The 24650-nt window shown below is 43.9% G+C and overlaps 1 protein-coding gene across 1 annotated transcript in view; it reads left to right on the top strand.

The window, feature by feature from the left end:
• mlycd (malonyl-CoA decarboxylase) overlaps positions 1-24650 on the top strand; it is a 48308-nt gene that overhangs the window by 13727 nt on the left and 9931 nt on the right. Inside the window, exons 2-3 of the mRNA XM_072595946.1 lie at positions 20317-20429; positions 22782-22938. Coding sequence (XP_072452047.1) covers positions 20317-20429; positions 22782-22938 — 270 coding nt within the window. The remainder of the gene's footprint in view (positions 1-20316; positions 20430-22781; positions 22939-24650) is intronic.

The following is a 24650-nucleotide window of genomic DNA, read 5'->3' on the forward strand; positions in this document are numbered from 1 at the left end:
AATCATGTCTCACAAAGTTGATTGAGTTTTTTGAAGAAGTAACAAAGAAGATTGATGAGGACAGAGCAGTAGATGTGATCTGTATGGACTTCTGTAAGGCGTTTGACAAGGTTCCCCATGGGAGACTGATTAGCAAGGTTAGATCTCCTGGAATACAGGAAGAACTAGCCATTTGGATACAGAACTGGCTCAAAGGTAGAAGACAAGAGGGTGGGGGAGGAGGGTTGTTTTTCACACTGGAGGTCTGTGACCAATGGAGTGCCACAAGGATCGGTGCTGGGCCCTGTACTTTTTGTCATTTACATAAATGATTTGTATGCGAGCATAAGAGGTACAGTTAGTAAGTTTGCATATGACCCCAAAATTGGAGGTGTAGTGGACAGCGAAGAGGGTTACCTCTGATTACAACAGGATCTGGACCAGATGGGTCAATGGGCTGAGCAGTGGCAGATGGAGTTTTATTCAGATAAATGCGAGGTGCTGCATTTTGGGAAAGCAAATCTTAGCAGGACTTACACACTTAATGGTAAGGTCCTAGAGAGTGTTGCAGAACAAAGAGACCTTAGAGTGCAGGTTCATAGCTCCTTGAAAGTGGAGTTGCAGGTAGATAGGATAGTGAAAAAGGCATTTGGTATGCTTTCCTTTATTGGTCAGAGTATTGAGTACAGGAGTTGGGAGGTCATGTTGTGGCTGTGCAGGACATTGGTTAGGCCACTGTTGGACTATTGCCTGCAATTCTGGTCTCCTTCCTATCGGAAAGATGTTGTGAGACTTGAAAGGGTTCAGAAAAGATTTACAAGAATGTTGCCAGGGTCGGAGGATCTGAGCTATAGGGAGAGGCTGAACAGGCTGGGGCTGTTTTCCCTGGAGCATCGGAGGCTGAGGGGTGACCTTATAGAGGTTTACAAAATTGAGGGGCATGGATAGGATAAATAGACAAAGTCTTTTCCCTGAGTTGGGGGAGTCCAGAACTAGAGGGCATAGGTTTAGGGCGAGAGGGGAAAGATATAAAAGGGACCTAAGGGGCAACTTTTTCATGCAGATGGTGGAACGTTTATGGAATGAGCTTCCAGAGGAAGTGGTGGAGGCTGGTACAATTGCAACATTTAAAAGGCATTTGGATGGGTATATGAATAAGAAGGGTTTGGAAGGATTTGGGCCGGATGCTGGCAGGTTGGACTAGATTGGGTTATCTGGTCGGCATGGATGGGTTGGACCGAAGGGTCTGTTTCTATGCAGTACATCTCTATGACTCTAAATGCTGGAGAGACTGAATGGCCTACTTCTCCTGTGGTCTTATGATCCTTTTATTTTGGACCTTATATTTTGATGTTCATGGTTGTCAATACCAAATGCCATAAATATTTATTTTCTTTTGGCATCAGCATCACAATTTGGCATTAACCATCATACTTTCTCAATAAATAAATTATGTATCTTGGTGACTATGATTCACAAATGTAAGATCTTGATGTAAACGTATACATAATTGGAGTGTTTATAGACTTCAGAAAAAAATGTTTTTAAAAGATCAAAAATAATTCACTAGATTGCATGTAACACTAGCCCTGTGACTTTTATATTTTAACATAGAACATAGAAAAATACAGCACAGTACAGGTGCTTTGGCCCTCGATGTTGCGCTGATTCAAGCCCACCTAACCTACACTAGCCCACTATCCTCCATATGCCTATCCAATGCCCGTTTAAATGCCCATAAAGAGGGAGAGTCAACCGCTGCTACTGGCAAGGCATTCCATGAACTCACGACTCGCTGAGTAAAGAATCTACCCCTAACATCTGTCCTATATCTACCACCCCTTAATTTAAAGCTATGCCCCCTCGTAATAGCTGACTCCATACTTGGAAAAAGGTTCTCATGGTCAACCCTATCTAAACCCCTAATCATCTTGTACACCTCTATCAAGTCACCCCTAAACCTTTTCTCCAATGAAAACAGCCCCAAGTGCCTCAGCCTTTCCTCATACGATCTTCCTACCATACCAGGCAACATCCGGGTAAACCTCCTCTGAAGTCTTGAAGTCCCCCACTTTAGGGAAAGGACACTTCATTGATACCCCTCATTATTTTCTAAAGTCATCTCTCAACCTGCTACACTCCAGTGAAAATATCCCAGCCTGTCCAGCCTTTCCCTATAAGTCAAATCTTACATCTTAATTATATGTCACTAAATTAAAGATTCAGTTTCCTTTCTTGAAACTTGAAGTTACAATTTTGATGTCAAACAATTTTGTATGGATGAAATTTAAGGATTCTGGCTGCAAAAGATGAAGAAGGTATACCTCTGAGGAAGCACTGAACATTGAAAAAAGTTCTCATGTAAATACATTGATCTTTGAAATCATTATACCCGAAAAGATTCATACGAGTTACTGAGTCTGTTTAGCAATTTCTCTGTGTACCAAAAACAGCTTGTATTTATATAGTCCCTTTTTATGTTCGTAATATTCCAATGCACTTTTTAAGATCAAAACTTTACATTGAGCCACATAAAGAAATATGATAAATTAGATAAGGCTCAATCAGAGAGTGACATTGAAAGGATCATCTTATTGGAGTAAAGAAGAGTAGATAGAGAAGTAGAGACACAGAGAGGATTCTAGAGCTTTGGGAAATGAAGGGTTAAAATTTGTGATCAAAATTGGACATGCTCAAGAGATCAGAACTGGAGGCATACAGATATCTGATGGTTCTGGAGTTAGAGGTTGTTTTGTTATTCAGAGAGAAAAGCATGGCCATTCAAGACTTTTTTTTTAAAAAGTGATGAAATTTATAGAAACTGATACTTAACCATGGGCCTATGTAGGGTAGCGAACACACGGGTGATAGGTGAACAGGAGTTCAAACACCATTGTCAGAATTATGGATTATTTTATGTTTATGGATGGCAGAAAATATGAGTTCGCAAGGAGCATTTTGGTAAGTTGGATGCATGAAAATAAATTTGAAAATGAGTCTTAATTCACAGTGTCTTGTCTTATCAATAGTCTCATTTTGTATGGCTGCTGACCTGCTACATATATTAGAAAGTTGAAGAGATGGTAATTAAAACTGTAGTTCAGCTGGGTGACATGTTGATTGAAGATGTAGGTTATACAGGCAATGTAGCATCCATACCTCAACATCTGTAGTAACAGCAGTGTTTGAAGAAATTCATCAAACAGCACAGAAACCTGAATTTATCAACACAGAAGCTAGTCATCAAATTAAAAATATGCAAAGGTTCTAAACTATAAAATTAGACAAAGATAAATTAGAACAGCACTAGAATTCATCTATCTTGGTATGGTAAAAGACATGATGGCAACAACTTTACATGCTGAGCAGTGAAACTAATGAGGCATGTACCACCAAGTTTCAAGCCTCTGTAATGCTGTTAACTCAGATACCCTTGCTATAAGACACATGCAATTCTTGTCTTGCTTTAAAGGATGAAGCATACTGAAGACCAAACGAGATCAGCTACTTTAAAATACATTCCACGCCAACTGCTTTAAGAAAATCCTCAACATCAGATAACAGAGCAAGACCAAGAATGAAAAATCTCAAAGAAAATTGCTCTGTAACCCAATTAGACACCTATTGCAGCTCAGAGTGAATATAATTTTCTTTGCAAATTCCTTCTCTGCCCAAACTGTAGGGTTTGAGTTAACTGTTTCTTCTGAGTTCCTATTCTCTGAGCTGTGACGCCTTACTTTTGAATACTCACAACCAAGAGCTTAGACCTTCTCAGCTTTGAACAACCAATGCAAATTTCTAACAGAATCCTCTGAGTTTAAAGTTTCACAAGTAACACACTATCACTGTCATGACTTGATTCCTTATCTGGTTTGAAAATCTCCTTTCTCTAGAAGACATTATATTTCCATCTCATCTTAGATCTCCTGGTTTGATTCTTTAAGTTTTCAAACTAAATTTATAAAACATTGTTCATCTTAAATTCTGTTACAGCTAATGGGCTAATTTTCTTTCTCTCCAGCCATCGAACCCATAATATAAACCATCCTTGAACATTTCAGGTTGCATTGCTTTCTGGATGTAGGTTTGCTTCCTGAGCTGGAAGGTTCATTTCCAGATGTTTCGGTATCCTACTAGGTAACATCTTCAGTAGGTCTCGGGCGAAGCAATGCTGAAAATTCCTGCTTTCTATTTATATGTTTGGGTTTCTTTGGTTTGGTAATGTTATTTCCTGTGGCTCGTTGAAATAACATTCAGAACATTATTTCAACAAGCTAATACACAATGCAGCACAGAGGAAAATCACCCATGTATTAAAAAAGAATGAGTACCCAATGAACACAGTCCACTGATGTCTCAGCAACAAACCCAATCAAGCTGACAAAACATGTCCAGGAATCCTAGCCACTCTTCCCTACATCAAAGACACCTCGGAAATGACTACCAGACTACTCGGACCCCTTGGCATCATGGTAGCACACAAACCTACCAACACATTAAAACAGCAGCTAATGAACTTGAAAGACCCTATACAGACAACGAGCAAAACTAATGTCATTTACAAAATATCGTGCAAGGACCGTAACAAACACTACATTAGACAAACAGGCAGAAAACTAGTCACCAGGATACATGAACACCAACTAGCCACAAAAAGACAAGACCCTCTCTCACTAGTAACCTCACATACGAATAAGGAAGGACACTACTTTGACTGGGACAACACATCCATCCTAGGACAAGCCAAACAAAGACATGCGCGAGAATTCCTAGAAGCATGGCATTCCAACTGGAGCTCTATTAACAAACACATCGAGTTAGACCCCATCTACCACCCCCTGAGAAAAAGAACAGGAAGTGACTGCACCACAGGAAATGACATCACCAACCCAAAGAAATCCAAACATATAAATAGAAAGCAGGAATTTTCAGCATTGCTTCACCTGAGGCCCACTGAAGATGTTACCTAGTTGGGTAATGAAACGCCTGGAAATGAACCTTCCAACTCAACGAGCAAACCTACATCTAAAACTTCAACATGAGCTACAAATCTTCTCAAAATTCATTGCTCTCTCTTATATAGGATGGTTTTAAAGCCATGGTTCTAGAAATCATAACTTAATTAGAATTCACAAAAATCGACGAACACTCATGCCACTGTTTTAGAATCCAAATTCTAAAATCACATACCTTTTGTCGCAACCTCATCTGGTGAGATAACTAAAGTAGGGCTCAACATTGTGAGTAGAATAAAGTTTGCTCGATACGGCTCCTTAAGGGTAACTTTTTAAGAATTCCTACAGTGGAGGAAGGGGCCATTTGGCCCATTGACTCTGGACTGACCCTCTGAAAAGCATCCCATCCACACCCTTCCCTCTCCTGTATTCTCCCATTTACCATGACTAATCTACCCAACCTACACATCCCTAGATACAGTGGGAAGATTTAGCATGGCCAACCCTCCTAACTTGCACATCTTTGGACTGTGGGAGGAAACCCGATCACCTGGAAGAAACCCACATAGACACAGGGAGAATGTGCAAATTCCACACAGTCACCAAAGACTGGAATCAAACCCCAGGCCTCCTGATGCTGTGAGGTAACAGTGCTAGCCACTGTGCTAAATTACCACCCAGTGCAACTAGTTTTGTGCGTGACATTTATGTACTTTCAGTCCAGGTGACTGCAGGATAATTTGCATCTGAGGAAATTGTATTTGGAATAAATGCATGTGTTCCTTTGTGAATTCCAAGATTAGCATAAATCCTTGCACAGTAGAACACAGATCAACCAATGCGTTGGTTTCTGTATTTTGAAAGAGCTAAAACTTTCTCCACATTTACCTTCTTTCTTTGGCTAATTATCTTAAATCTGTGTTTCCCATTTATTGACCAACCACATGTTTGAAATAATTTCTTATTTATTCTTTTAAAGCCTGCTATGTTTTAAATGCCTTTATAAAACTTTCCTTTTGTCTCTTCTGTACTAAGAATAACTTGAAGCTCTGTAGTCTCTACATGTAGTCTTTTTCTTGGCATCTTTCTACTAAATCTCTGCTGCTTCTCAAATCATTGTATTATCAAGGTAAGTAGAAGTTTCAATTTTGGTATTTTGTAATCTTAAGCTAATAAAATTCTTGGTGTCCATTAAACTCAGTGCTGCACTAAGATAGTCAAAGAATCCCTACAGTGTGGAAACAGGCCATTCGGCCCAATACCGACTCTCTGAAGTGCATCCCATCCAGACCCATCCCCCTACTGTATTCCTGTAACCCTATATTTCTCATGGTCAGTGCACCTAAACTACACATTCCTGAACACTATGGGCAATTCAACATGGCCAGTCCACTTAACCTGCACATCTTTGGGAGAGGAAACTGGCGCAGCCGGTGGAATCCCATGCAGACATGGGGAAAACATATAAAATCCACACAAACAGTTGCCCGAGGGTGGAATTGAACCAGGGTCTGTGCCGCCCCAAAGTTGTATTCATCTTTTTCCTACATCAACAATGCCAATTGATTGGCAACATTAGTGAAGTGATTGGGCATACAATGTTATAGACAATAGACAATAGATGCAGGAGTAGGCCATTCAGCCCTTCGAGCCTGCACCGCCATTCAATATGATCATGGCTGATCATTCCCAATCTGTATCCTGTTCCAGCCTTATCTCCATAACCCTTGACTCCACTATCTTTAAGAGCTCTATCCAATTCTTTCTTAAATGAATCCAGAGACTGGGCCTCCACTGCCATGTTCATGGTCCTTTTCTCAGCCACGCTTTATTTCCCAGCAAAAGAAATTAATGTTTTTTTTTAAACGCATTTCTAGTGGTATTTGTCGAACCTGCTGCAAGCTGAGATGGTGATATCAAAGCATTCTTAACTGTAAATATAAAATGTTTATCTCCATGCCCACCTAACCTACACTAGTCCACTATCCTCCATATGCCTATCCAATGCCCGTTTAAATGCCCATAAAGAGGGAGAGTCCACCACTGCTACTGGCAGGGCATTCCATGAACTCACGACTCGCTGAGTAAAGAATCTACCCCTAACATCTGTCCTATAACTACCACCCCTTAATTTAAAGCTATGCCCCTCGTAATAGCTGACTCCATACGTGGAAAAAGGTTCTCATGGTCAACCCTATCTAAACCCCTATCACGTCACCCCTAAACCTTCTTTTCTCCAATGAAAACAGCCCCAAGTGCCTCAGCCTTTCCTCATACGATCTTCCTACCATACCAGGCAACATCCGGGTAAACCTCCTCTGCACCCGTTCCAGTGCCTCCACATCCTTCCTATAGTGACCAAAACTGCACACAATACTCCAGATGCGGCTGCACCAGAGTCTTATACAAATGCAACATGACCTCAGGACTCCAGAACTCAATTCCTCTACCAATGAAAGCCAGTACGTCATATGCCTTCTTCACCACACTATTTACCTGGGTGGCAACTTTCAGAGATCTGTGTACATGGACACCAAGATCCCTCTGCTCATCCACGCTACCAAGTATCCGACCATTAGCCCAGTACCCCATCTTTTTGTTACTCATACCAAAGTGAATCACCTCACACTTACCCACATTGAACTCCATTTGCCACCTTTCTGCCCAGTTCTGCAGCTTATCTATATCCCGCTGTAACCTGCCACATCCTTCCTCACTGTCAACAACTGCACTGACTTTCGTATCATCCGCAAACTTGCTCACCAACCTTCTAGCCCCTCCTCCAGGTCATTTATAAAAATGACAAACAGCAGTGGTCCCAAAACAGATCCTTTCGGCACACAGCTAGTAACTGCACTCCAAGATGAACCTTTACCATCAACTACTACCCTCTGTCGTCTTCCAGCCCGCCAACTCCTAATCCAAACCTCCAACTCGCCCTCAATGCCATACCTCCGTATATTTTGCAGTAGCCTACCATGGTGAACCTTATCATACGCCTTACTAAAATCTATGTACACCACATCTACCGCTTTACCCTCGTCCACCTCCTTAGTCACCTTCTCGAAGAATTCAATAAGGTTTGTGAGGCACGATCTGCCCTTCACAAAACCATGCCGACTATCCTTGATCACATTATTCCTATCCAGATGTTCATAAATCCTATCCCTTACAATTCTCTCTAAGACTTTGCCCACAACAGAAGTGAGGCTCACCGGCCTATAGTTACTAGGGTTATCCCTACTCCCCTTCTTGAACAAGGGAACCACATTTGCTATCCTCCAGTCTTCTGGCACAATTCCGTAGACAACGAGGACATAAAAGTCAAGGAGGTAAAAACAATGACTGTAGATGCTGGAAACCAGATTCTGGATTAGGGGTGCTGGAAGAGCACAGCAGTTCAGGCAGCATCCAAGTAGCTTCGAAATTCCTGATGAAGGGCTTTTGCCCGAAACGTCAATTTCGAAGCTACTTGGATGCTGCCTGAACTGCTGTGCTCTTCCAGAACATAAAAATCAAGGCCAATGGCTCTGCAATCTCTTCCCTTGCTTCCCAGAGAATCCTAGGATAAATGACATCAGGCCCAGGGGACTTATCTATTTTCACCCTTTCCAGAATTTCCAACACCTCTTCCCTACATACCTCAAAGCTGTCCATTCTAATTAATTGTGACTCAGTTTTCACATCGGCAACAATGTCCTGTTCCTGAGTGAATACTGACGAAAAGTATTCATTCAGTGTCTCCCCAATCTCTTCAGCCTCCACACGCAACTTCCCACTACTATCCTTGACTGGACCTATTCCTACCCTAGTCATTCTTTTATTCCTGACATATCTATAGAAAGCCTTTGGGTTTTCCCTAATCCTACCAACTAAGGACTTTTCATGTCCCCTCCTTGCTGCTCTTAGCTCTCTCTTCAGATTCTTCCTGGCTACCTTATAACTCTCAATCGCCCCAATTAAACCTTCACGCCTCATCTTTACATAGGCCGCCCTCTTCCCTTTAACAAGGGATTCCAATTCCTTATTAAACCACGGCTCCCTCGCACAACCCTTTCCCCCCTGCCTGACAGGTACATACTTATCAAGGACACTCAATAGTTGCTCCTTGAACAAGCTCCACATATGAATTGCACCCTTGCCTTGAAGCCTACTTTTCCAAGGCACGCATCCTAAGTCGTGCCTCACCGCATCATAATTTCCCTGCCCCCAGCTATAACTCTTGCCCTGCAATGCACACTTATCCCTCTCCATCACTAGAGTAAAAGTCACTGAATTGTGGTCACTGTCCCCAAAGTGCTCACCTACCTCCAATTCTAACACCTGGCCTGGATCGTTACCCAGAACCAAATCCAGTATGGCCTCACCTCTTGTTGGCCTGTCTACATATTGTGTCAGGAAACCCTCCTGCACACATTGGACAAACACCGTCCCATCTAACGAACTCGAGCTATAGCTTTCTCAGTCAATATCAGGAAAGTTCAAGTCCCCCATAACAACCATCCTATTACTTTCACTCTTCTCCTGAATCATCCTCGCAATCCTTTCTTCTATGTCTCTAGGACTATTAGGAGGCCTGTAGAAAACTCCTAACAGGGTGACCTCACCTTTCCTATTCCTAACCTCAGCCCAAACTACCTCATCCATCTTCATCCATCGTCCTTTCCACCGCTGTAATTTTTTTTTTAATTTCAAAAATATACTTTATTCATAAATGATTTGATGGTCTGTACATTGGATCATGCCATACATATGTCCATATTTACAAACACAGATTCGACTTTATCCTTGTCATTTGCATTTACAATCCTGTGCATTTTTTCAATCTTGTATATATACATATATTTGGCTGAGGCATCAGCAGAGCCCAAAAAAACGTCCGCATGGGCCCCCTGTTCTTCTTTAGGCAGGCCGATCTTACACGGTGGTCTTTCCCCACCGCGCCTTGGCGGCAGCTGCCCCAAGCTTCAGCGCGTCCCTCAACACGTAGTCTTGGACCTTGGAATGTGCCAGTCTGCAACACTCAGTCGGGGTCAACTCCTTCAGCTGGAAGATCAACAGGTTTCGGACCGCCCAGAGAGCGTCCTTCACCGAGTTGATGATCCTCCAGGCGCAGTTAATGTTCGTCTCGGTGTGAGTCCCGGGGAACAGGCCGTAGAGCACGGAGTCCCGCGTCACGGCGCTGCTCGGGACGAACCTCGACAAGCACCACTGCATTCCTCTCCAGACTTCCTCTGCATAGGCACATTCCAGAAGGAGGTGTGTGACAGTCTCGTCCCCCCCGCAGCCACTTCGAGGGCAGCGTGCGGTGCGGCAGAGAGTCCGGGCGTGCATAAAGGATCTCACAGGCAGAGCCCTTCTCACCACCAGCCAAGCCACGTCTTGGTGCTTGTTGGAAAGTTCTGGCGATGAGGCATTCTGCCAAATGGCTTTGACAGTCTGCTCAGGGAACCGCTCGACAGGATCTGCCCTCTCCTTTTCCCGAAGGGTCTCAAGGACGCTACGTGCTGACCACTTCCTGATGGACTTGTGGTCAAAGGTGTTTTTCCTCATAAATTTCTCCACGAAGGACAGGTGATACGGAACGGTCCAACTACTCGGAGCGTTCCGCGGCAGCGAGGCCAGGCCCATCCTTCGCAACACCGGGGACAGGTAGAACCTCAGTACGTAGTGACACTTGGTGTTTGCGTACCGGGGATCCACGCACAGCTTGATGCAGCCACACACAAAGGTGGCCATCAGGGTGAGGGTGGCATTGGGCGTGTTTTTTCCCCCATTGCACCGGTCTTTGTACATAGAGTCTCTTCGGACCCGGTCCATCTTTGATCTCCAAATGAATTGGAAGATGGCCCGGGTGACTGCGGCGGCACAGGTCCTGGGGATAGGCCAGACCTGTGCCACATATAGCAATACTGAGAGTACCTCACACCTGATGACCAGGTTTTTTCCCGCGATGGAGAGCGACCGTTGCCCCCATCTGCCTAGTTTCTGTCTCATCTTCCTGATCCGCTCCTCCCAGGTCTTGGCGCACGCCCCAGCCCCCCCGAACCAGATACCCAGCACCTTCAGGTGGTCAGTCCTGACGGTGAAGGGGATAGAGGATTGGTCGGCCCAGTTCCCGAAGAGCATGGCCTCGCTCTTGCCTCGGTTTACCTTGGCCCCCGAGGCCCGTTCGAACTGGTCGCAGATGCACACGAGTCTGTGCACGGACAGCGGATCCGAGCAGAAAACAGCGACGTCATCCATGTACAGGGAGGCCTTAACCTGCAGGCCCCCGCTGTCAGGAATAGTCACCCCTCTCAGGCTCGCATCCTTCCTGATGGATTCGGCAAATGGCTCTATGCAACACACAAACAAGGCGGGTGAGAGGGGGCATCCCTGCCTGACTCCAGATCTTACAGGGAAGCTATCTGATTCCCACCCATTGATTGAGACTGCACTGACAATGTTGGTGTAGAGCAGTCTGATCCAATTTCCGATTCCCTCCCCAAAGCCCATTTTGGAGAGGACATCCCTCATATATGTATGCGATATCCTGTCAAAGGCTTTCTCCTGGTCCAGGCTGATGAGGCAGGTGTCCACCCCCCTGTCCTGCACGTAGGCGATCGTATCCCTGAGGAGTGCGAGACTCTCAGAGATCTTCCTGCCCGGTACAGCACAGGTTTGGTCCGGGTGGATCACCGATCCCAGAGCAGACCTGACCCGGTTGGCGATGACCTTTGACAAGATTTTGTAGTCTGCATTTAACAGTGAGATCGGTCTCCAATTTCTAATTTCCTCCCTCTCCCCCTTCCGCTTGTAGACGAGGATGATGATGCCTTTCCTCATGGATTCACTCATGGTACCTGCCCGAAGCATACTGACATACACCTCCAGCAGGTCCTGGCCAATCAAGTCCCAAAGAGCGGAATAAACCTCGACCGGTAAGCCGTTGCTTCCGGGAGTTTTATTCTTTTCGAAGGACTCCAGGGCCTTGGTCAGTTCATCCAGAGATAGCGGCTGGTCCAGCCTCTCTCGTGTTCCGTCATCTAGGACCTCCGTGATAGAGGACAGGAACGAGTGGGAGGCCGCGCTGTCGGTTGGCTTCGAGTCATACAGGCTGGCGTAGAAGGATTTGCTGATCCTCATGACGTCAGCCTGAGATGACGTTACCGAGCCATCTTCTTTCTTCAGGCTGCTGAGCACGGAGCTCTCTTTGTGCACCTTCTGGAAGAAGAAACGTGAGCACGTCTCGTCCTGCTCCACCGAGCGGACCCTGGACCGGAAGATTATCCTGGAGGCCTCCGAGGCAAAGAGCGAGGCTTGCTGGCCCTTCACCTCCTTGAGGTCCTCCGTGACATCGACCCCCATCGTCTGCAGCAGGAGCAGGTTCTGCATACTTTCCTGGAGCTGGGACAGTTTTCCCCGCCTCTCTCTCGCCTCCTGGACACCTTTGAGGATAAAGAACCTCTTGATGTTCCCTTTTACCGTTTCCCACCAGTCCGCTGGAGACTCAAAGAGGGGCTTCACGGTTCTCCAACCTGCGTAATCCCTCTTGAGCTCTTCGATGTTTCCCGGGGTCAACAGCTTAGTGTTCAGTTTCCACGTTCCCTTGCCCGCCCGCTGTTCGTCCTGTAGGTGACAGTCGGCCAGCAGGAGGCAGTGGTCAGAGAAGAACACCGGCTTGACGTCGGTGGATCTGACCGAGAGCGTTCGGGACACAAACAGGTAATCTATCCTTGAGCGGATAGACCCGTCTGCCCGTGACCAGGTGTATCTACGCTGCGCTCCATCTGCAGGGGCGCTGAAGACGTCGTGCAGCTTGGCGTCTTTGACCGTTTCCATCAGGGCCCTGGACGTAGCGTCCGGTTTACTGTCCCCCCCGCCGGATCGTCCATCTGCATCAAGGATGCAGTTGAAGTCTCCGGCCAGAATGACCGGCCTGGACGTAGCCAGCAGCAGTGGAAGCTGTTGCAGGACGGCCAACCGTTCACTCTTACCCACTGGGGCGTATACGTTGATTAGTCTCACGGGAGCGTTTCTGTATTTGACGTCCACGACAGCAATGCCACACCTCCCCCTCTTTTATCCCCACCTCTGACCCTATTAAAACATTTAAACACTGGAAGCTGCAACAGCCAATCCTGTCCCTGTTCTACCCATGTCTCCGTAACAGCCACAACATCAAAATTCCAGGTACCAACCCACGCTGCAAGTTCACCTACCTTATTTTGTATACCTCTTGCATTGAAGTATACACACTTCCAGCCACTTTCCTGTTTACAGGCACCCTCCTTTGAGATTGATGCCATGTTCCTAACCTCCCTACACTCCAGTTCCTGCACCCTAAAGCTACAGTCTAGGTTCCCATGCCCCTGCAGAGTTAGTTTTAAACCCCCCCCCCCCCCCCCCAGAACACTCGCAAACTCTCCCCCCCCCCCCCCCAAGGATACTGGTGCCCCTCAGGTTCAGGTGTAGACCATCCTGTTTATAGAGGTCCCACCTTCCCCAGAAAGAACCCCAGTTAATTAGAAATCGGAATCCCTCCCTCCTGCACCATCCCTGTAGCCACGCATTTAACTGTTCTCTCTCCCTATTCCTCGACTCTCTATCATGTGTAGGTTTGTTTGTTTGTTCAAATTCATGAAATCGAAGTAGGTATACATATTAGCACTTGTGTAGTTTTAATATTTTGAGCATTTATTTGTAATAGTTAATAGTAATAGTAATTTAGAATGTTATTGACTACGTATATGTTGTCTAATCTGTTTTGTTATATTTGTGTTCTGTTAATTTGTGCATACCATGCTGAGATTGAAACTGTTGATGAAGCAGGGTGCTACAATCCTTTTAGTCATGTTGTTACCTTGGCTGCATTCAGAGTCAAAAAGTGTGGAGCTGGAAAAAGCACAGCAGGTCGGGCAGCATCTGAGGAGCAGGAGAGTCGAGTTTCAGGCATAAGCCCTTTGTTAGGACTATGGAGGGGGAAGGGGGCTGAGAGATGTGGTGTAGGGCTGGGGGAAAGGTAGGAGGGATGGCGCGAGGTGGGTGCAGGTTGGACATGGTTGTGATGGGAGGTGGAGCGAATGGGTGGAAAGAAAGATGGACAGGTAGGAAAGGTCAAGAGGGTAGTACCGAATTGGAGGTTTTGATATGGGATGATATGCGTGGTGGTGAGATTTAGAAACTGGTGAATGTTGATACCTTGTGGTTGTAGGGTTCCGAGGCAGAAAATGAGGTGGTCTTTTTCCAGTTGGTGGGTGGCTTTGATTTCATGGTGGAGGAGGCCCAGGATTTACAAGTCCTTGGGGGAGTGTGAGGCAGAGTTGAAGTGTATTGCCTCAGGGCGGCGTGGTTGTTTTGTGCGTGTGGACTAGAGCTATTCCTTGATCTACCCTGTGAGTTGGTGGTCGGTCTGTCCAGTGTAGAGGAGACCACATTGAGAGCAACGGTTGCAGTCCAGCATCTGCACTCCTGCTGAAAACCATACTGCGAAGCTTCTTCCGAGGATGGGACTCTGACTCTCCAGCATCTGGAGTCCAGGCTTTCTCCTACCTGCAGTTGCACTTTAGGTTGGTAACTGCAGTATATTTGCCAGCTGAGATATGTACTCATAGAGATTTGTTATGCTACAAACTGACTTCCGTCTTTCATATAATAAATAAATGTAAATTACTGCGGATGCTGGAATCTGGAACCAAAAGAGAAAATGCTGGAAAATCTCAGCAGGACTGGCAGCATCTGTAAGGAGAGAAAAGAGCCGACGTTTCGAGTCTAACTGACCTTTTGTCAAAGCTAAAAAAAGGAAAAAGGTGGAGAGACAAAATGCCGATTGGGTGATTGCTTTGCTGAGCACCTTCGGTCTGTACGCAATCAGGTCCCAGACCTTCCTGTGGCTTGCCACTTCAACACCCAATCCTGCTCCCCTGCCCACATGTCTGTCCTTGGCCTGCTGCAATGTTCCAGTGAAGCTCAACGCAAACTGGAGGAACAGCATCTCATCTTCCGACTAGGCACGTTACAGCCTGCCGGTCTCAACATTGAATTCAACAACATCAGATGATTATCCCATCTCAACCCCTCTGTTTTCATTCTGCTCCGTAATTTTATTTCATTTATTTTATTTATCTCTTTTTTTAAAAAATTTTTTTTCACTGTTCCGATTCTTGACTGTCTCTCTTTCCCTCGCTCCCCATTCTCTCATCTTCCCTCTTTGCTACCCTTCTCCGCTGTTTTCCATTTTGCCTCTGCTTCACCCATCCCCCACATATTTTGTCACATTAGCACTGGCTTCAGTCTTGGTCATTTACAGCTCCTAATCTTCCTATAATCTCTCTATGCACTGTCATTATCACCTCTTTATTGCTACCTTTGCTTCTGGAGCCATGACTCACCTTCTCTCAGCCTAGAATAAATACCTCCCTATTTCTCCCTTATTTTAGCTTTGACAAAGGGTCAGTTGGACTTGAATCGTCAGCTCTTTTCTTTCCTTACAGATGTTGCCAAACCTGCTGAGATTTTCCAGCTTTTTCTCATTTGGTTTCAGTCTCTCATGCACTGAGGTCAGAGAGTCATAGCATAGAAACAGGCCCATGAGCCCAACATGTCTGTGCCAACTAACAAACGTCAAACTATACTGATCCCATTTACCAGCCTGCAATGCCCTGGCATTTCAAGAGCTCATCCAGCTGCTTTTTAAATGTTTGAAGAGTACCTGTCACTACCATCATCTCAAACAATGCATTCCCTATTTCTACCAAAAAAATGTTTTGGCTCAGATATTTTTTACCATATACTCCTCACCATAAATTTGTGTCCTCTGTTCTTAGACATACCTGCCATGTGGAAAAGGTTCATAAGTATGCTTGTGCATTGTTGTGTTTGTATGATGACATTGCAACATGCGCCAAACAAACTGTTGTTCAATGATAGGATTCTGCCCTGTAATCCATAATTGTTCATTCAATCCCCAATCTTAGGCTTCAGCATGTAACCTAGTTTGTCAGTTGATAGCAGTGCATAGAGAGGTCATGGTTTGTTAATGCTGTTGTAAAGATTATAAAAAACAGGTGGTCTTTGAACATTAGTAAAAATGAGGACTGCAGATGCTGGAGATAGAGTCAAGTGTGTGGTGCTGGAAAAGCACAGCAGGTCAGGCAGCATCTGAGGAGCAGGAGAATCGCTGTTTCGGGCATAAACCCTTCATCAGGAATGAGGCTTGTGGGTCGGAGCTGAGTGATAAATAGGAGGAGGATGGGGTTGGAGGGAGGTACTTGGGAAAGCGATAGGTAGATGAAAGTGAGGGAAAAGGTGATAGGTCAGAGGGAGCAGTGGTGGACCGGTGCCAAGTTGGAGGCTAGGGATTGAGATAATGTCGGGGGAGGGGAAATGAGGAAGCTGTTGAAATCCACATTTATCCTGTGTGGTTGCAGGGTCCCAAGGCGTTGCTCCTCAAGGCGTCGGGTGGTAACGGTTTGGTGGTAGAAGTGGCCCAGGACCTGCATGTCCTTGATGGAGTGGGAGGGGAAGTTCAAGTGTTCAGCCACGGGGTGGTGGGATTGGTGGGTGCGGGTGTCCGCAAGAAGATGTCCTTTCTCCCCGATGTAGAGGAGACCACAGTGGATGCAACAAATGAAGTAGATGACATTGATCAGAAATTCACCTACACTTCTACCAATGTGGAAGGATCCCTTGGCACCTTGAATGGAGGTGGTGTGGGTGTAGGTTTTGGCACTTCCTGCAGTGGCAGGGAAAGGTGCCAGGAGTGAGGTGTGCACTGGTGAGGATGTGGACCTGACGAGGAAGTCGTGGAAGGAGTGGTCTTTTCAGAACACTGATGAGGTGGGGAGGGAAATATATCTCTTGTGGTAGGGTCCATTTGGAGGTGATGGAAGTGGTGGTGGATGATGCGTTGTATGCGGAGGTTGGTGGGGTTGAAGCTGAGAACAGGGGGGGTTCTGTCCTTGTGTTGGGAGGGGTGGGATTCAAGGGCGGTGGCGCGTGAAGTGGCGGAGATGCGCTGGAGGGCATCGTCAACCACAAGGGAAGGGAATATGCAATCGTGGAAGAAGGAGGCCATCTGGGACTTTCTGAGATGGAATTGGTCATCCTGGGAACAGATGCAATGGAGGTGGAGGAATTGGGAATAAGGGATGGCAATTTTAGAGGAGGTGTGGTCTAGGTAGCTGTGTGAGTCGGTGGGCTTGTAGTATATGTCTGTGGTTAGTCGGTTACCAGAAACTGTGACGGAGAGGCCCAAGAAGGGGAAGGAGGTTGCCGAGATGGTCCAGGTGAATTTGAGGTCGGGCTGGGAGGTGTTGATGAACTGTTCAACCTCCTCGTAGGAGCACGAGGCGGCACCGATACAGTCACCGATGTAGTGGAGGAACAGGCCAGTGTAACTGCAGAAGATGGACTATTCCACATAGCCGCCAAACAGGCAGGCATTGTTGGGTACCATCCGGGTGCCCATGGCTACCCATTTGGCTTGGAGGAAGTGGGAGGATTGGAAGGAGAAGCTGTTGAGGGTGAGGACCAGTTCAGCCAGGCGGATGCGGGTGTTGGTAGAAAGGTACTGGTCGTGAGAGGAGGAAACTGAGGGCTTGGAGACCTTAGTCGTGGCGGATCAATGTGTACAGTGTCTAGATGTCCATTGTGAAGATGAGGTGTTGGGGGCCGGGGAAATGAAAATCTTGGAGGAGGTGAAAGGCATGGGTGGTGTCATGAACGTAGGTAGGGAGTTCCTTGACTAAAGGGGACAGGACGGTGTCAAGGTAGGAACAGATGAGTTCGGTGGGACAGATGCAGGCTGAGACAATGGGTCAACCGGGGCAGTCAGATTTGTGAATCTGAGGAATGAGGTAGAATTGGACAGTGCGGGGTTTACGGACAATGAGGTTGGAGGCTGTGGGTGGGAGATCCCCAGAGGTGATGAGGTTGTGGATGGTCTAGGAGATGATGGGGTCGTGATCAAGGCGGCACATTTCAATGGGAAACAGCAGTGGCAAAAGATGTTGAATCAGAGCTGTGAGACTGAATAGGTCAATAAACTCTGCAAAAAGAAACCAAACCACGTAGCATTTTTAATCTCACCAGATCATTATAGATATTTGTCAGAGAAACTATATATTGTTGGAAGTAACTGTCGTTCAGATTATAATTAATCATTGTATTATCAGACTTTTTTTAAAAAACATTGGTATATAGAACAAAGAACAACACAGCACAGTACTGGTCCTTTGGCCCTCAATGTTGTGCCGGCCTTTTTCCAACTCTTTTAGATCAGACTAACCTACATACCCTTCATTGTACTATCTTCTCTGAGCCTATCCAAGAGTTGCTTAAATGTCCCTAATGTATCTGACTCTGCTAGCAGTGCTGGCAGTGCATTCCATGCACCCACCACTCTGAGTAACGAACCTACCTCTGACATCTTCTCTAAGCCTTCCTTCAATTACCTGAAAATTATGCCCCCTCATAGTCATGATAGACATTTCCACTGTAGTAAAAGGTGTTTTTCTATCCACTCTATCTGTGTCTCTCAACATCTTGAACACCTCTATCAAGACACCTCTCAACCTTCAGCGCTGCATTGAGAAAAGCCCTGGTCCCTAAACCTTTCTTCACAACCCTCCAGTTCATGTAGAAACATTTCTCACATCCACTTCTGCTGAAATTATAACTAACACAGTCTAAGAGCAAAGGATTTGTATTTGAAAACAAAACTCTGGATGCTGGAAAATCTCTGCAAGTCTTCAAAACTGAAGAAGTTTCACTGGACCTGAAACATGAACTCTGCTTTCTCTCCACGGATGCTGCCAGACCTGCTGGGTTTTTCCAGAAATTTCTTTTTTTTGTTTGAGAGATTTTTATTGTTTCTTTTCAGCTAGTACTGATAAATTTCACAACTATACCTCTTATAAGTTTTGAAATAACTGACATATTTTTCTTCAATCTCCTTAAAGGAGCTTTTAAAGATTGTTTTGTGCAGTAAACACATGACAATAGCATGGTTAACATATAGCTCTGATTTTGAGCAGATGAGAAAACTTTGGCATTATCTTAATTTCTACTATGCAATTAACAAAATTACGCATACTGTAATCCTGAAATTACATTCAGTAAGTAATATAATTATAGACTATTTTACTGACGTTTTGCATATCGGCAGTAACAGCAGATGCATAGCCAGAGATTGTGTGCAGGGGGTGTGTTGTCGCTGCACAGGGAGTGGAGGTGGATATTCACATTTCCACTTTGAACTTAGTGTCCAATTCATAACCTCAAACAGATTATCTAGATTCATAAAATTTGATTCAACTCTGCTTGGAGCATTCCCTTTGCTTATAATCCTTTCTCGAAAATTGTTACATAATGCAACTCTTTTAAGGGGTCAGAGACATTGCTAACATAATGTTCACAGGGTTATCATGAAAAAATTAAGAATGTGCTGCCACCTGATTTTCAGAATTTATTCATTAGTATTTATATGGCCAGTATTTACTATTCAATTTGACAAGAAACAGATTTTATGTAGTCATTATCACATTGCTGTTTTGGAGCATTTACTGAGTGCAAATTAGGTGTCCTATTTGTATGACAACAGAGTCTACACTTCAAAAAGTATTTTGTTGACTTTAAGGTGCATTGAGCTATCTAGCAGTCATGAAAAACACAAAATAAATGTAAGTATTTGTGTTTATCAGCAATGCCTTTGAATATTATGTGGAACTGCAAATCATTGAATAGTTTTAATTAAATATATTGAATTTCCGGTTGGGTCATCTTTAAAATTCCTAGTTATGTACATGAAGATATATAAAGGAAAAAAGATGAAATGCTGTTCTTTAATCTGCTTGTAATTCTCTCATATGGATCCATGTTTGTGATTTATTCACATTGACCTCCTAGTTGGTAGAGTTTTCCAAGATTCTATCGTACAGGTGTTTCTGACCAGCATCACTGGACATTGCCATTACCTGAAATAAGTTGCACTATTGTCTGTACGCTTATGAATAAAATCTATCTTGAATACAGATCTCATGGAACCAGAGGCATTTGTCTAAATTTGCCTATTCAGCTATGACTAAAATATTGGTTTAGAAAGAAGCAGTGCAATCTGTTCATATTCAAATAAAAATGCAATTTTTTATATCTGAGTGTTCCATTAGTTGCTGTTTTATATAGTATTGTAATGGCATCTTATGGGGACCATTAGTCAAACTGTACGGTCGATTAATACTACATTTGAATGCTGTTTGTTGTAGGAATAATGAGAATGGAGATGACAGGGCCACCTAAAGGCAGTCTACATGGTTTTGCTGAATTGTTTAATCAGAAATAAATATTGCTCTAAGCTTCTGAAGTGGTCACTTTCATTCACAGATATTATGTTGAATCTCAGGAAATGAATGGAATATTGAAGACCCTGCTGTCGGATTGGTTTTCAATAGGATTCTTAAACCTTGAGCGTATCACCTGGCAGTCCTCTTGTGATCTGCTGCAGAAAATTAGCGAGTAAGTGTTTCTTAATCACTTTTTGCAGTAGTTATTACAGCAATTCAACTTTGTCAGCAGATTTACAAGTTAATTTGTGATCAGTCTCACTAAAATCAAATTCAATTAACGATATTATTTCACTTAATGCCCATTGTCAGCTAATTTCTGGCCAAACTCATCATCAAATGATACATAGTAGTGGAGTCCATTCATCCCATTGTGCCTGTGCTGACTGCTGAAAACAGCTAAGCAATTAGTCCCATTTTCTTGGTGTTTCAACGCTTCAAATTAAATATATTTGGAGGTGAGCCAGATTTAATTACAGCCACATACCTCTGACTTTCTGTACTTTTTAATTTTGACACAGCAAAATACTTATGAAAAATACTTACTTGCAGGTCAGCTACAGCTAACATACAGTGTACATGCTATGCTGACCTGTCAGAAAATGTACTAAGACGATATGTCTCCCATCAGCAAATGGAGTACGAGAGCTTTCATAAAGCTAAAGTACAAAGGGATCTGGGAGTGCTAGTTGAGGATTCTGTAAAGGTAAACATGCAGGTTGAGTCTGTGATTAAGAAAGCGTCATTAAGAAATGTGATTAAGAAATGTTGTCATTTATCTCAAGAGGGTTGGAATATAAAAGCACCGTTGTGCTACTGAGACTTTATAAAGCTCTGGTTAGGCTCCATTTGGAGTACTGTGTCCAGTTTTGGTCCCCACACCTCAGGAAGGACATACTGGAGCGTGTTCAGCGGAGATTCACATGGATGATCCCTGGAATGGTAGGTCTAACATACGAGGAACGGTTGAGGATCCCGGGATTGTATTCATTGGAGTTTAGAAGATTAAGGGGCGATCTAATAGAAATTTACAAGGTAATGCATGGCTTGGAAAGGGTGGACGCTCGGAAATTGTTTCCGTTAGGCGAGGAGACGGCATGGTGGCATAGTGGTTAGCACTGCTGCTTCACAGCGCCAGAGACCCCGGTTCACTTCCCGCCTCAGGCGACTGACTGTGTGGAGTTTGCACATTCTCCCTGTGTCTGCATGGGTTTCCTCCGGGTGCTCCGGTTTCCTCCCACAGTCCAAAGATGTGCAGATCAGGTGAATTGGCCATGTTAAATTGTCTGTAATGTTAGGTAAGGGGTAAATGTAGGGGTATAGGTGGGTTGCGCTTCTGCGGGTCGGTGTGGACTTGTTGGGCTGAAGGGCCTGTTTCCACACTGTAAAGTAATCTAATCTAATTGAGACTAGGACCCGTGGACACAGCCTTAGAATTAGAGGGGGTAAATTCAGAACAGAAATGCAGAAACATTTCTTCAGCCAGAGAGTGGTGGGCCTGTGGAATTCATTGCTGCGGAGTGCAGTGGAGACCGGGACGCTAAATGTCTTCAAGGCAGAGATTGATAAATTCTTGATGTCACAAGGAATTAAGGGCTACAGGGAGAATGCGGGTAAGTGGAGTTGAAATGCCCATCAGCCATGATTGAATGGCGGAGTGGATTCGATGGGCCGAATGGCCTTCCTTCCACTCCTATGTCTTATGGTGGTCTTATGTGATTTATGATTAGGTCCTAGAGTTATTTTTTTTTAAAATGATTGATCTCTTGTGATTAGGGTGAATTTATAACTTGTTCCATTGCTCAATCAATCAGAGTTCCAATCCCTGTAGTTGTTTTTAATGAATTTTTAATAAAGTATCAGTGCTCAAAATCTGAGTGAGCAGTATTTGTTTTATTTCCTTCTGACCAACATTTTTGTTTCTTGAGATCTAGTTAATTGTTGCCCTTTTGAACTTCATGGGCACAATTGTTTTTATGTTATAGAGTCAGAGTCATACAGCTCAGTGACAGACCCTTAGGTCCAACTTATCTGTTCCATCCCAATCTGACCCCATCCTTCTTGCCATTAAACCCTTCCTATTCATATACCCATCCAGATGCCTTTTAAATGTTGTCATTGTACCCACCTCCAACACTTCACCTGGCTGCTTATTCCATACGTGTACCACCCTCTGCATGAAAAAGTTACCCCTCTGGTCCTTGGTAAATCTTTCTTCTTTCACCCTAAATCTTTGGCCTCTAGTTTGGACTCCCCCACCCTATGCAAAAGATCTTGGATGTTGATTCTATCCATGCCCTTCATGACCTTATAAATCTCTATAAAGTAACCCCTGGGCATTTGAAACTTCAGGGAAAAAGTCCCAGCCTATTGAGCCTCTCCCTATAACTCAACCCTCTAGTCCCAGCAACATCCTTGTAAATCTTTTCTGCACCCTTTCTAGTTTCACATCCTTTCTATAGAAAGGTTTATTTCAGTTTCAGTCCTCTAGTGAATATAGTTTAAACACATTTATTTCTCTCAGGTATGAGGCCGTGCATCCTGTCAGAAACTGGGCAGATATTAAACGTCGAGTTGGACCTTATAGAAGGTGCTATGTTTTTACTCACAATGCTATGCCAAGGGAACCTCTGATAGTTCTACATGTGGCACTGACAGATAACATCTCTAATAATATACAGGTAAGCTCACTATATTGCAGTTTTCCTCCAATGTACATCAATTAAAATCTAATATTTACTAAGATTTATGTAAATATTCTAGTTAAATGTTCAGAAAGCATTGATGAGTAATTTGGCATGGGAAAGTGTTGCTTGAGTTTGGTTGTAACTCAGTGATAGCACTCTTGTATCTGATTCAGAGGTTTGTGAATTCATATCCCACTTCAGGGCCAAGAGCAAAAATTGGAACTGACTAGCACTGAGAGATTGTTGCACTGTTGGAAGTGTCACCTTTCCAATGACACTTTCAATGATCCCATGACACTTCAGCAAAAGAGCTGGGGAATTCTGTGAGGAAAAGGTGTCTTCAGTATGAGAGGCAGGAAAATTGCATTAAGCTGAGCGAGAGAGTAAACTGTTTTGGGATAGAAGGTTAGTTTTGAACTAACCAACCTCTTATATAACATTTACAAAACGTAAACATTTGAATTGGTAACAGCTGTCCAGCTCACCACGTGAGAGAGATAACATACTTTCTTTGTTTCATTTAGCAAAATGAAAACTATGATTTGAAAACTGAATGTGCTCAGTTCACCTCTACTGTGAGAATAATTTTAGCATTTGCATTTCTTAGTGATGATGAGAGAGAGCAATCAAATATGTAGAAACACCGTCTGAGAACACGCATTAATTTTTTTGTAGAGTTCATTTAGAAAGTGGCAAAAAATTGCTATTGTAAATCAGATTTCCATCAGCTAGGCTCAAGCATGCACTCATCTCTTCTTTGATGACAGGCACTAGAGAGCAGAGTTTCATGCTTCTTTCCACTTTGTAATGGAGGGCAGGCTGGCATTACAAATGAGGAGGACCTTATTCAGGATTCCCATCCCTAATTTCCATCTACACACAACACTCCTGCCTTGCCAGTTTTATTGCAAGGGTGGGAATTTCACACATGCTGAAATTCGCACACCCAGTTGACCTGGCTTGTGATGGTGAACATAGTTCATGATACTTCAGAGGAATCATGAACCATCAGGGATTTCTAATCTTAGTCTATAAGTTCAAAACATGCTGCCACGTTCACGTGTCTTGATGTAACATATGTTAAAGATGGTTTGTAATTTAGTGATGCTTTACAAAATATTGATAAGGCTTTGTTATGAAAAAGTAAATGATAATTAAATTGACCAGTGTTGAGAGTGAAGTTTCAGATACATAGACTACATTATCCAATGAATTGAATTTCCGATTTGTCTGTGTGAATAGTCCCTGTGATTTAATTTTTTTTAAGCACTATTCACAAATTTATTTCCCTCCTTCAAGAACAACACAAATGACAGGCATCAAAGATTTAAATATCTTTAGCTCTGGAGATTTTGTTATGTAAGTGATTGTTGCAATTCCATTATGAATGCTTAGCTGAAGTCCAAGACCACTCTATGAAATCCGCTCAACAGTGGTTTTTGACACAGCCACTCAACAGAATTTCATTATATATCCTTGGTCGACTTCCAAACTCCCCTGGTTTCATTTTAGCAGGTTTTGATGACTCAGTTATTTAAGCAACTGTAACTTTTTATTTATTAATACTGTTTTATGACCAGTTAAAATGATGATTATTTTTAGGAGGAATGTATAATACACTTTAAGTGACAGCTTTATGATCACTTAAGGATTGCAGTAAAATTATGATTGACCTGGCAAGGTGTTGTTATCTTTTGCCTTCAGAG

This window comes from Chiloscyllium punctatum, chromosome 26 (genome assembly GCF_047496795.1).
Source record: "Chiloscyllium punctatum isolate Juve2018m chromosome 26, sChiPun1.3, whole genome shotgun sequence".
NCBI classification, from domain to species: domain Eukaryota; kingdom Metazoa; phylum Chordata; class Chondrichthyes; order Orectolobiformes; family Hemiscylliidae; genus Chiloscyllium; species Chiloscyllium punctatum.